At 44.4% G+C, this 13,133-nt stretch overlaps 1 protein-coding gene across 8 annotated transcripts in view; it reads right to left on the bottom strand.

Annotated features, from left to right (window-relative positions):
- LOC138525778 (OX-2 membrane glycoprotein-like) overlaps positions 1-13,133 on the bottom strand; it is a 313,688-nt gene that overhangs the window by 198,315 nt on the left and 102,240 nt on the right. For 3 of the 8 annotated variants that reach the window (XR_011283426.1, XM_069635982.1, XM_069635981.1), the window contains one exon: positions 10,317-10,551. The exons of 4 other annotated variants lie outside the window; for them this stretch is intronic. Coding sequence is in view for 2 of the 4 variants with exons in the window: in XM_069635982.1 (XP_069492083.1) it covers positions 10,317-10,388 (72 nt within the window). In the remaining 2 variants the exon portion in view is untranslated. Of the gene's footprint in view, positions 1-4,781; positions 4,836-10,316; positions 10,552-13,133 lie in introns of those variants that run through there. One more of the 8 variants, XM_069635986.1, reaches the window with a different exon arrangement.

The following is a 13,133-nucleotide window of genomic DNA, read 5'->3' as shown; positions in this document are numbered from 1 at the left end:
ATGCATTCATCCAGACCCACAATACTGCACTGCCCTTTTTCACACACCACAAAAAAGGGGATGTCAAACCACACTCTGTACAATCATGCACATCCATGTCATCCTTCACACACAAGCACAGAAACAGCATCCTTAGAGAGTTGCATCAGTATTGAAAGCCCTCACGTAGACCCCAAATAGCGACGCACGCCATGCTAAAACACATTATCAAAGGTACAGGCTCAAATGCACAAAGGGAACACACCAACAGGGAATCCATCACAACAAGAGCAGATTGGTCCTAGATCCCCACAACACAAACCTTATGCAAAAATCCAAAGAACGGATGAAACACCATCTACATGGGACTGGCCAAGTCCCCAATGCCCAACACACTCACAGCTAAGTAGAGAAGCCCCAAGAATGGCTGCGCGTAATTCCATAGACCCAACATTGGGGACATTACCACACACACACGGATAAAGAATGACAAAACAGGTAGACTACACAAAAATAAAGAGGATGGTGAAAGAGTGCCATCAACCTAGTTTCACTTTACGCAAACAATGCTGATCACTACACGCGTCCAGCACACACAGCTAGTACCATGGGTCAGCAAGATCTACTGCACAGCTCCAACACAACTCAGCACACTGATGACACCGAATGACACAGCAGCATTGAACAGCCCCTGCAACCTGTATAACGACAGTGGCAGACACTATACAAAAGGAGGAAGGGCGTAACAATCTACACATTCCCCAAGACAATGGCCCAAGGCAAGGGGAGATTGCTGTACTACCTTAATCCCTCACCGAAATGTTTTAGCACCAGCAGGGACGCGTGTGTGGGGCTAGACACACTCAAGTGATGATATTTCAAAATGAACACTATGTCCAAAGACCCTTCACAGAGTCGCCCATCTACAGATCACAGTCCACCAGTCATTTCAACACCAGCACTGGACGTGGCACAGTAACTTCAGATACACGTGTATGCATGCACGGACCAACAAGCATCCGTGAGCTAGTCAGAACCATCGTGACAAAATGTTGGCTGCCCCACGCATTGTATGTGGACAATCCGGAGGACAGGGAACATGGCATCCCAGGACACGTGGAAACTAAGTGTCCCACTACACTGACACCAAACCTTCCAAAACGTCATCTGTTGAACTTGGCTGTACAGAGTGTGTTTTGACTTCCCTTTATGTGATGTGTACAAGGAGGGGAGGTGTGTGGTATTGTGGGTTTAGATGCTGCTCCTCCATGCATGCTGGTAGAATGTTGGTGAGTGAAAGCTCAGGGAATGCTGGAAGTAGACTGATGCATGAATGTACTATGGATGTCAGTTGGGAGCCTGAGCTGGAGGCAGGGCTGGACTGGGAGCTAAAAAAGGCCCTGGAAACAATTACTGGGGACCAAAAGAGGCCCTGGAAATAAACTTCAAAGTGGCCCCATATGACTAATTTTCAGCAAGCCCAATGCTTTTCCTATGAGAAAATTTGGAAATACCACAGAAAAGAGGCCCAGGGTGCAGAGGCCCACCAGGAAATCCCTATAGGCCAGTCCACCCTTGGCTGGAGGGGATGAGGCCAGACTGATGGGTGTGCTGGACAAATAGGGGGGCAGTTTCCTCATGGTGGCACGTGGAGGCATAAAAGTGAAGCGTAATGCTTTTACACCTCCATTTAATGCTCTGGCCCAATTTCGTGACGTTCCGAGACCTCTTTGCTTTCCTCCTCCACCCCAGAAGAGCACACAGTTTCATGCGTGCATGAGATTTTAATGCGGGTGCAAAACCAAAGTATTTCTATGGAACACAAGTGCATTCACTCAAGGTGAATAGCAGGCCTATTCCATAGAAATCTACTATAAAACGCTGCATGCAAAGGGTAATTTGCCAGCACAACTTTATTTTTTTCACAAATAGGAGAGGACAAGCAAAGAGTAAAGGCGATTTCACATTTATTTATGGTTCCGTGCACTTTGTGAGTGATGAAGTGCTTGCATTTTGGGTCCCCTGCATGGAATTTGCACTTTTTGTAAAATTACCCCCATAGGAGCAACAGGAACCTTCCAACTATGTGATTCGAGTTTGAGCACCCAGAACATTAAATGATTTGCCCTGTTATTTATGTATTTATTTTTTGCTTGTTAGGCGCTTATTCAATAAGAAAATACTGTTTCAAAGCGCCCACAGGGCAGAGAGGGCGAGGGTGGGAAATACATTACAACAAAATATTTAAGAGCCGAGGGGGAAGAGGGAGCGGAACAAACCTACTATGCCTTGTGAGTATTCAGAACGTGCAAATGAAGGAGAGGGAGGAGGCAGTAAGTCCTGGGGAGTCTGAGCTCGTGGGTGAGCCATAAACAAAGTGCTTGGAATGGGCTGCAGGAGGTGAAAGTGCGAGCCGCCAGAGCGGAGGGTGTGCAGATGCAAAGTGCAGTGGAGAGACAGGCGCTGGAAAGAATTGGTGTGGGCGGTCAAAGCCCCAAGGGTGCATAATGGCCAAGGACACAGATTGAGAAACTGTGGGAATAGCAGAGGAGTGAGGGAGGGAAGAAGGAGGAAAAGAGGAAGCTCTTAAGGAGCTTCCGGAATTGGAGAAGATCCTGCTCAAGGTGCGGGGAGGGGGGGCTATTCCAAAGGAGGGAGCTTGCAGAGGAAAGTGGGCAACCCCCTGCCCTCTGTTTAGCAAACTGCTTTACACACAATGTGTTGGCACCAGAGGAGCAAAGTGGTCTAGAGGGAGAGTATTTAGTGAGATAAAGTTGAAGATAGTGTGGTCCCTTGGCCCAGACAGCGTCCGTGCAGCAACCGGGAGCCAGTGAAGACTTTTTAGTGCAGGAGAGCTGCTGTCCCTGGGTTTAAGGCCAAGGATAAGACTCACTACCCTATTCTGGATATGCTGGAGGGGTTGCAGAGTGGAAGGAAGGAGGAGGATATTACAGTAGTCAAGTCTAGAGAGAACCAGGGCTCGAGTCCCATTGAGCCTCTGAGGGAAAGTGAGAAAAGGTAGAATTCCTTTGAGAAGGAAGAGCTGATAGTTACCCACCAGTAGCAAAAAAACAGCCCTGGTAATACAGGAGGGACAAACACAGTATGTGCAATGTGCAAATGTCGGAGATCAGGTGCCCATGAATGGGATGCACTGACTGAATGCACAGATTATGTTTAAAACAAAGACCAAGAGCGGTTTGCTGAGGGCCAGATCGGGGAGGATGTCAGTTGTTCTAGAGATGCAATAAAAGCAACAGTGAGCATTTCAAGGAATGGCATGTACTGGCCACCACCAAAAACATTGGTAGGCAACAAAGCATTGTAATTTTGCAAGGGAGAGGGTGTAGGTATCTATCGGCTTAGGCAATGGTACAATTCTATGGTAGGGACTGAGACAGGCGCAAAGTTGTGAAAGGGCAGGAGGGTGGTTTTATAAACCCTACGAGTCGGGCGTTGTGGGTCACGGCAGATACAACCACAATGCATGGCAGAGCTACAAGGCAATAAAATAGTCATAGATGCCCCTCTGCGAGAACGAACACGGCTAAATGACCCGTTCTTTGGAAAGTTACCCACTCGAGAGTCCACAGCCACACTTTTGCTCACTGTAGCTTTCAAAGAAGGGAAATAAGAGAGGCACAGCTCCACCTCACTGATGAGGCGCAACAAGGCTGAAACATGTGTCTGGGGTTGCTGTTGGTACTCTTGTTCAGATGAGAATTGCCATAGCATTTCTGTGCTGGACTATGCATGTGGGTGGGACAAAGACTGATATGCAAATGGTAATTTCCCTTCTGTGAAAGAGTGAGCTAAAGTGTGGCTGCACACCCTCGAGTGGGTACCTTCCCAAAGAACACATAATTTAGCCGTGTTCGTTCTCACAGAGGGGCGCTTATTACTATTTTTCTAGAGCTACAAGGCAACCCTGGCATAGAAGGAACAATGGACACGGCTGGCAGACATATGACTGCCCTCTGGCCACAGAGGCAGGGGTGGTGTGACGAGCGCTCACACAAGGACAGTTGGACTCAACTGCAGTGTGGCCTGGGCTATGCTTCATATGGGAACCTCACCCAGATATAAATATCCAGGAAGGCAAACGCCCTGGAAGTAGTTAAGACCAGAAGTGACGCAGTGTCTGGGAATTGTAGAGGACGTAATCGTTGTGAGCCTGGTTTATGAGGGAACCTAAAGTGCTGGGATTGATCGTAAACTACAACTTAATAGTTTGGCCTGTCTCAAGTCACTCATGTCTGGTGTCAATTACTTTCCCCTTACAAAGAGCCTTCATAGCCCTGCTAAAAGAATACACCTGCCCACACAGGGGCCGATAGAGATCCAGTCTGCATAGTGGGCTCTCCCTCTGGCCCCAAGCCAGCTGCAATACAGCTAGAGGGAAGACTGGAAGGGGAGTTTCCTAGTGCAGTGCATTGTGGGAAAAACTTCTGGTATGCAGGTTTTAAAATCCTGGACAGCATCAGAGAAGCATCATTTAGGGCTTGGCGTCAGAGAAAGGTTCACCCACCCACATCGAAAGAAGGTGGAAGAGTACAAGACTAGATTAGGGCAGGGTATGATAGGAAGGGTAGAATGGGATGAGGAAAAGACTCAGACTCTGCTTAGGATTTGAGTGAGGTTAGTCCAATAAATGTTCAGTAGCAGCACTAGCATAGGACGACACAGGAGCATACAAAAAATACGACAACTTTAGACAAATCCCGATCCTGCATAACCCCCACCCTCTCAGTCTTATTTAACATGGTTTTCTGGATGCACTGGACACGATTTATTGTACTCACAATGTATTCGTTCCTTTAAGGAGGTTCCTCTCACTTCCAAATTATTTCCAAGGCATACATTTCCAGTTAAACCTTTCTCGAAATAGCAAACACACATTTGATTAGCAATTTAAATAATTTTTAGTGTTGCCAGAAGTTCTTCATAACCAAGACCTACAATGAGCAACAATACAGCATTTGTGTGTACTTCTGAAATAAGACACTATTGGTGAGATGGATGTTTTTAAAATGTAAAGGTTGCCTACGTGAAAGGACAACTCCCCTTCCCTCCCCCACAATATAAATATGATAAAAAGGCTCGGAAAACATTTTCAATGCAAGTCTCTGCTACAGCTCGGTCCAGTCCGGGTTGTGCAAGGAAGAGTCACTGTACACTTTACTCAGCACATGAGGTAGGCATAAAGAGAAGTTTACAGGTTTCTAGAAACAAAGATCAATATTAGGAGAAAGCCAGAGCTGGAAACTAGGGAGTGTGGTGTTGCATCAGGCAAGGTAATTGGAAACTTCAGATAGACAAGGTGGCCTTTGCCTGCAACGGATAACGATAAATACCAGCCCTGACCTCCCTACAAAGCAGTAACAGCCCACCAGCCTCTGCTAGGTAAGCCTAAGTGCAGCGCTACCAGCCCAGCCACCCACAAAAGTTATATTCATCACTATTCGCACCCTGGCTGCCAAGGGAAGCAGGTTTAGCATGATCAACGTGTACATTCTTCCTTTAAACAAACTACAAACAACAAATTGCCACAATTGGTTAATAACTTTTTCCACGACCTAACGTCGAGCTGAGAGGTGGGCATGCGAGTGAGGTGGGGGACTGCAGTGAGGGAGCGGGGAAGGGGGAAATTCAGATGAGGGGCTCCAGTGAGGGCGATGGGCTTCCTGGGCACTAGCACCAAGATGGCAAACAGAGGCGCTGGCATGGAGCGTGGCAGTTACTTGCAGTGCCCCTCCCCAGAGTGCAAATCCATAATATAAATCGTAACTGAAGAGCATAGACATCTGGAAACTGGATATGGTGTATGCTTTTGCAGTACGTCTGTAGGTGTACAGACTGAATAGAACCATGGATCGCTACTTTGTGTAAACATTTATCTAGCTTTGTGTAGTCATTATGTAAGTGCAAATATAAAGCTTGACACTAAGCAATGGCCTAGTGAATAGTGTAGCTGGTAGAGAACTGGACAAATTAGATGGTAAATTGTAGTTTGTGAACCATCTACATTTGGGGTAGCCGATTTGAAGGGACAGGTTGGTGAGATAGAATGTTAAGGAGTTTGCAATCAGCTCATGGGTTCTGCACCAAATGCACAAATATATGTGACGGTTTTCCATCAAATGTATTAAGCTGTGTGATAATGTACATGCTCAGAAATGGTATCTCATGCTTGTCAATCAGATGCCCCTTCCCCAACATAATTAAATATAGTTTACACTATGAAATTTACACAGGCTAAACGACAGTGAACTTTACCGAAAAACATTTATATAATGCAATGTTTTAAAGTAGCCACACTGTAATATGCTTTTTTAACAATTTACATTTTTAGGAAGGACACTGTAGGACGAATTTGTTTCTAAATAACACGTGCTGCTCTTTCCAAAACAGAATATAGGTAAATTAAGGAATCAAGAGTAAGACTGACACAAGGGCATTGTAGTGGTTGGTAAAGACTTTTATAAAAATAAAAAGGAGGGTTGGAAGAAATCCTATTTTGCCCCCTCTCTAAGAGGGGATTCCCTGCATCAACGCAACTAAAGGATATCTGTGTCAGAATGTGTAAAGTAAAGTTCGCCATCCGGGTTCCAAATCCTTATGCAACCCTTACATAATAAATTCAAGATAAAGTGAAAAAGGATATCTTTCAACTTTTCATCTGCAGCTCTTTTCCAGAGTTCCAACAAAGATCCAAAAGGTGCAAAAAATAAATAAATAATCGAAGTTCCACAACACAATCCTCAAGAGATGTTTCCCTTCCCCTGAGTTTCTCAGGCTCATTACAATCCACAGCTTCAGAGGGTCTGGTTCTTCCACCGATCTCACTTCCGAAATTCGAAATGCCAAGAGGTTATTCCTCTTCTCTTGGCTCCTTGACACAGTTCCCAAGTTTGCAGTCATTAGGGAATTGCTTCCCTTCCCCTAGTAACAATATTCAGTCACAGTTCCAAAACGTTGCCATTCTTCTCTTGGTCGCACACAATTTCCAATTACTAGGCAAATTACTCAGTTCCATAGTCCACAATGTTCATGTCTCAGTTTATAGGCAGATTCTTGACAAGCATGAGAGTGAGTCTCACTCAGACCCTCCTCTGTCAGTCAAACACACTCTCTTCCTTTCCATCCAAACTCTTATGTTCATACAATTGGGTGCAGGTCCCTGACTCGCAACCAATTCACCTGTTGTACTCTCCTGCCAGAACGTATCCTCCTGCCAGGTCCCCGACTCGCAATCAGGTTGCCTGGTAAACTCTCCTGCCAGGACTTTAACTTGCTCCCTGTTCCACGCTTCATATCTTCTTCATTCAACCATTGGGTCATTGACCCTCTTTCACTTGTTTCATTCAACAATTGCTTTGGTCTCCCAGCTCCCCTGCTCAGGTTCACTCAGGTAATGTATCACTCCTTTAGCGGTGTGCAGTATACGCCACAAAGTGCCCCCGTGTCCCAAATCCCCTCTCTGGGCTCATCAGTCTCTGCTTGCTGCTTCAGCGTTCTCCATGATCTTTAAACTGCCCAGTACTTGGCTTTCTCCTTTTGCTGGCATTGAGTCGGCTCTCCGGTACCCGCAATGTCTCGGCCTTTGCTCCACAGCTTGGGAGTTCAAGGGGTTGGTGTCATGCCCCGAGTGGCAAGCGGGATACCATGTTCCAGCTAGCAAGTCCACCTCCCTACCATGATGGTTGTCTCCCTCAATATGGTCCTCCTCAGACAGCCACCTCCAGAGTCAGGATCAGATAGCGGCTGCCTTTCCCTGGCCATATGGGAAGAGACTTTTCCCAGAGATGCAGTGATGGCATTGCTAGATTCATCATACTAGCTTAATAAAAGTACAATCTGGATTACTGATGGTTTGCAGTTTTAAAAAAAAAGAAAACAAACTTTTCCTTGCAAACACCTCCACTTAAGTCTGTGGCACAAGATATGAGATCATTATTACTGTACTCTCCATTAGCCCCTTTGAACCTGCTGTGAACAAAGAAAGGGGGGTTCGGAGAACAATGCAGGGATAGCTGAGCTTTCTTTGTAAAGGGTAGCTTGTATTGAAAGCTGTGCTACACAATTGTCAAAATGATCAGCAAAACTACAAAACGAAATAGCAAATTGAGATGGTACAATGGAATTTGAGGCATACAACCAACTCAACGTTTCCCCAAAACACTCCCTAAACCTCCTAAATGACATCAGTGCAGCTATGCGCATTCAATACAATTAAACATAAAGCCCCAAACAGGACTCCATTTGAAGCAGAGTCAGCCTGCGCGGGACTGAAATAACCATCATGAGCAAGGGTACATAAGCATAGCTTTGAGCGACTGCCAACAAGCAAATATGTATATTGACCTTTCAGTGAGCCAAAACACAATTCCATCTTGCAGTCGAGCATATGTATTTTCAAGTTGGATTCCTTTAAATAAACCAGGCCAGTGAAGGATTGTATGCCTAGTCTGGAAGTAGTACACTAATTCACCATGTTCTATTCTCATCGGTTTACAAAACATAGCATCCTAATATTCTCGAGTCTTCTCATTTCAACTTACTTTTCTTTCTGTGGCAATCCTTCCCTTCAGAGACTACTACTAGCCTCATCCCTCCAAGCATTTGGACTAAACAGCTGAAATATGTCCAAGTCTCAACCCAACATCTCTTCTCAGGTTGTCATTAGCAATTGCGTTTCGTTCTTTTCCAAGCAATTTAGTAGACATTTAGCTAACAGTACTAGACCATACAATCCCAACAGAAATTGAATAAACAACCATATCCCATGTAATATGGACGCTCTCAATGAGCCAACTGAACTGGTTGACCAGAACCACAGGCGCCATATGGGGTACAAGTTCTCTTGGTGTAATTTGGCCAAAGTCTTTCTAATGGGAAGAATCATGTCAATTAAGTTATTGCCATAATTTGGAATTAATGTACAGCATTCTTACCGCACAAGAGCATGAACACCTCTCTTATGCCCAGGGCCACTTGATTTTGCAGTAACATGGTACATATAGCCACTTGCTCAAGCGTAATCAGTGAAATGGACATGGAACAACTACCACTCCAATTCATGTATAAACCAGGAATAAGCATTGACTCCACAAATGAAATAGGTTCTGTGATAAGTATAATTCACAGACGTGATAAATGAGAACCCTTTATAAAAAGGAAAAGGTAACAATGCTTATAACTACGCAAGTACAAGTAGATCTCTGCATCAAGTAAGGCATGTAAAAAAACCTTCATCAAAGCAGCAGAGAAGGCCTGTTGCAGGAAAAGATAAATGCAGTGCAGCAGGTTTCTTATGAAGCAGGTCTGTTGGGGGGGGGGGGGAATCAGAGAACCTTGAGCGTAATGACAGAAGTCGGGCTCAGGACCTTTTTTTTCCGTTAACCCATCTAAGACCACTAGAGAGGTCACACCAGTTCAAAGGAAAAAGGAAACCCTGAAGCAAAAATCACATGGGCAGTGAGTTCAAACCAGCAATCAGACATTCTGAATGCAGGTGTACCACCATGTTGCATGAAGAAAGGTATTTCTGCTCTCACTTGAAGTATATGCATCAGAACCTTGCAATCCGTAGCAGGTGTTGAAGGCAGTGCCCTATTATAAAAAGACAGTTGCAAAATTGTATAAAAAGACAATATTTTTCTTTTACTGGCTCATAAATATGGTAGTTGCCTTAGCCGACAGTTCTAATGACATTAGATGCCAAGTGACGCTCAGAAATCAGCCCGTTCTCAAAATAAATAATATACTGAAGGCTAGAAGAGAAACCGAGTAGAAAATGCAACATGAATTGTCAGTTGGATCAGCTAAAACTCAGGATGTAAAGTCAGCCAGCTCTGGCGTAGTCACAGGTAATAGTAACCATGGGCCAGGAGGAGGAAGACAACCACAAACAGAAACAGTTCAGTTGCAGATAGAGAGCCCGGAAGGTGTTAAACAATGGCTCAGAAGATCCTTCGACTGTCCCTCTCAAAGTTCTTCATAAATCATAATGCTTTGTAAACCACTGTACACAAAAATCAGGCAATAAAGCCCAAAAGCCCAATCGCAGATTAATCCTTTTCATAGATCGAGATTGTATTTACCATGATCTTACGAAAACGAAACTTTGAAGAGATGAAATGGACTGTATCTGTTCTCTTTTGTTGTTCTTATGTCAGACCTTACAGGAGGTGGGATTCCACAACTTTGCATGATCTGACTGCAAAACATCCTCTGGAGGAATAAGATGGTCTTGAGCATATGAGCTATGAATCTCATCTAAGGATTGCCCCGTACGTGCATAGCAGAGAACGTGAAGGAGCTTGCTGCCACCCTACCTGGCATGCATGGCGTTGCTGTCGTTCCAGATGCTTATGCTGGAGATGAGGCTCGCCAGCAGTGGGAAGCATGGACACATGTTGGATGCCCCCGACTTCACAGTTGGGTGGTGAGTAGGACCCAATTGGTTCCACGCTGCAGAGCAGATTTCCATTGATGATGTTCAGGTCCACAATCTCTGGATTCTAGAATAATGCAGGGTCCAACAGCTGGCTTTGACAGTACCTCATTAACCTGGGAGTGGAGAAATCGAATAGCCTTCACAAGGGGAATAAAGTAGTTTAGAACACTTTCACCCGCCAACTGAACATTCAAACAATCTGCTGCCACAGGAGGGGGGATGTAACAGATGCAAAAGGCATCCTGTCAGGATTTCTTGTGGTAACAGTCAAAGCCTTTTGTGAGGACTGTTGTACACGTGTAATACTACTATGGGTAGAGCCTTAGGCCGTTGGTGTCAAGTCCACACACTTTTGAAATTTGGATTTTGATATCCCATTGCAGTGTTGCACTGCTCCACTAGTTTGGGAGCAGTGTACACAAGGGGTCATGAGGTTCTCTACCACTAACAGGCAATCGTGGGGCATCAGATCTGAGAGAGTCCAAAGCGTGGAGGCAGGGTTTTAAACAGAATATATGAGAAAAGTCACAATTGCTGCTAAAGTAAGCTGCTTCTCATATTCAGTCAATCGGAAATTTGATATATTTTGGTTTTTACCCTCCAGGAGTAATGCCGGAACTGCAATGGGGACTGGGTGTCCCTGAACCAAAGCACCACCCTTTTCAACTAATATAGTAGCCACCACAGCTTGTTAATAAGAAGGTAAACCTGCAGCCACTGGATCTACTTGTGGCACTTTAATATGCAATTCAGCAGTGCTTGTCGCCATGCATTTGAGTTAATAGAACTTGAACAAACCCTTCTCGTTCACCGCAGGACAGAGTAAAGGATTTATGATAATCAGGCAGATCCAAAGCTGGAACTTTTGACAATTCTTGCTGGATTTTAACAAAGGCCTCTTAATTTTCAGAGGACTAGAGGTTTAAGAGTATGATTTTGGGCTTAATTTAATAATAATAACTTGTGGTATAATCCAAAATTTGGACTTTACACAAGTATAAGCATAATCATAAAAAACAAAAACATACGAAGAAACAAGGACATATAGTATATCATAAGACATTACGATGTATAGCCCATATAGCATAGCGCTAAATAGGTAAAAATCAAATGGCATGCAAATGTGCAAACAACTCGACTCAGGCCTTAGGCACTTAAATCAAGAAGAGACTTAATATGAGTCCACAACCTATATAAGGCAAGCTGGAATGCCATAGATTTGGAGTTTAAACATAAGTCCCAGTAAGGTTTACCAGTTATAGCCTCATATCTGTTGACCCATTTCCCAAAAGAGGTCATGTAATGCGGTCCTAGTTTGGGGCATAAAGTCAAAACATGTCTTGTTGATTCCAGGGCACCAGGGCTCTCACACTCATAAGGCAGATCCTATGTTCCAATGCCACCCCCAGGCGAGACCCAGTAATAGCTAGTACCGGAAACTGATTTGTCTGTAACATTAAGATGAACTGCCTCACTTCCAGGTCAGGGCATAAGAGCAAATAAGATTGTGGGTTCCGATACCTGTGGATAACATGAGCTACTACCTCGTAACCCTTCAAGTTGTACTTCAAATTCCAATCCCATCTGCTCAGCTTATGCTCAAAAGATTGTTTTAGATGGATAAAGGCGATATCTTTCTTTTTGGCATAGGGCCATTAATTTGAACATAACCCAAGATCCACTTGTGGCAGCATCCAGCCATTCCAAGAAATCCCTGCGTTTGCATTCAAATTGGGGTACTTGTAGAAATACTTTCATATGATCTATACACATGCGTCTCTCCCCAGCAGAGATATCGTGATCAAGATAATGAACTGGCACAATTGAAGCTTTTCTTTAGAGACCTTGTGCCTCTTCAAAGCAAGGGCTGTCAACAGTTTGACAAAATCTTGCTTCCAGGCTTTCAACGAGGCAGACCCAAGTAAGAAGTCATCTACATACTGAACCATAATGGAGCCCCTTTGAACACCAGCAAGTCAAGAGCTCTTTTTAAAATCTGTGAGAAGTGTCAGACTTTCCACATATGTCTGGGGCAGTTGCGTGAACAAAAATTGAAGATCAGTAAATATGAATAAGGATTGACTATCAGGGCACACAGGTATAGAAAACAAAGCAGACCACCCATCTAGAACAGTAGAGCGTGAAGCAGTAACAAGAATGAAGGCGGATAGGGACGGGGTAAGGAACAGCAGCGAAAGCTGGCAGAAATGCAGCATTAACTGCACATAAATCTTGAACAAAACATGTAATTACCAGTTTCCTTATAGGGGACGAGATTGGGGTATAACGGGGACTACAAGTAGGGACAATAATTATTTGCTTAAGCAATGATTCAATGATTGGCTTTAAACTTTGTTCAGCTTCAATGGAAACCGAGTTCTGAGAAACAAAAAAAGGCTTGATTAGGTGCATTCAAAGTAGTACATACAGGTTCAATATTTAACATGCCTCATGCATTATTTGCACATGTTGACCACAACTGCAGTGGAACCCGGCCCAAGTGTCCCTGTTGCAACAACAGATTGTCATTCCACAACTCCTCGTTTGAATCTTAAGACAGCTAAACCTTTCAGTTCCCCAGGCACTGGGACATCCAGTTGAATACCAACAGGGGAACAAACTGTGCAACCCATTTTACACAACAAATGCAGTCCCAATAAATTCACAGGCACAATAAGAAAGCATGGTCCTCAGA

The sequence above is a fragment of the Ambystoma mexicanum genome, chromosome 7p, assembly GCF_040938575.1.
Source record: "Ambystoma mexicanum isolate Mex_15411 chromosome 7p, UKY_AmexF1_1, whole genome shotgun sequence".
In the NCBI taxonomy this organism is placed as follows: domain Eukaryota; kingdom Metazoa; phylum Chordata; class Amphibia; order Caudata; family Ambystomatidae; genus Ambystoma; species Ambystoma mexicanum.
The sequence above is the reverse complement of the archived record's forward strand: the minus strand, read 5'-3'. Positions and strand labels throughout refer to the sequence as shown.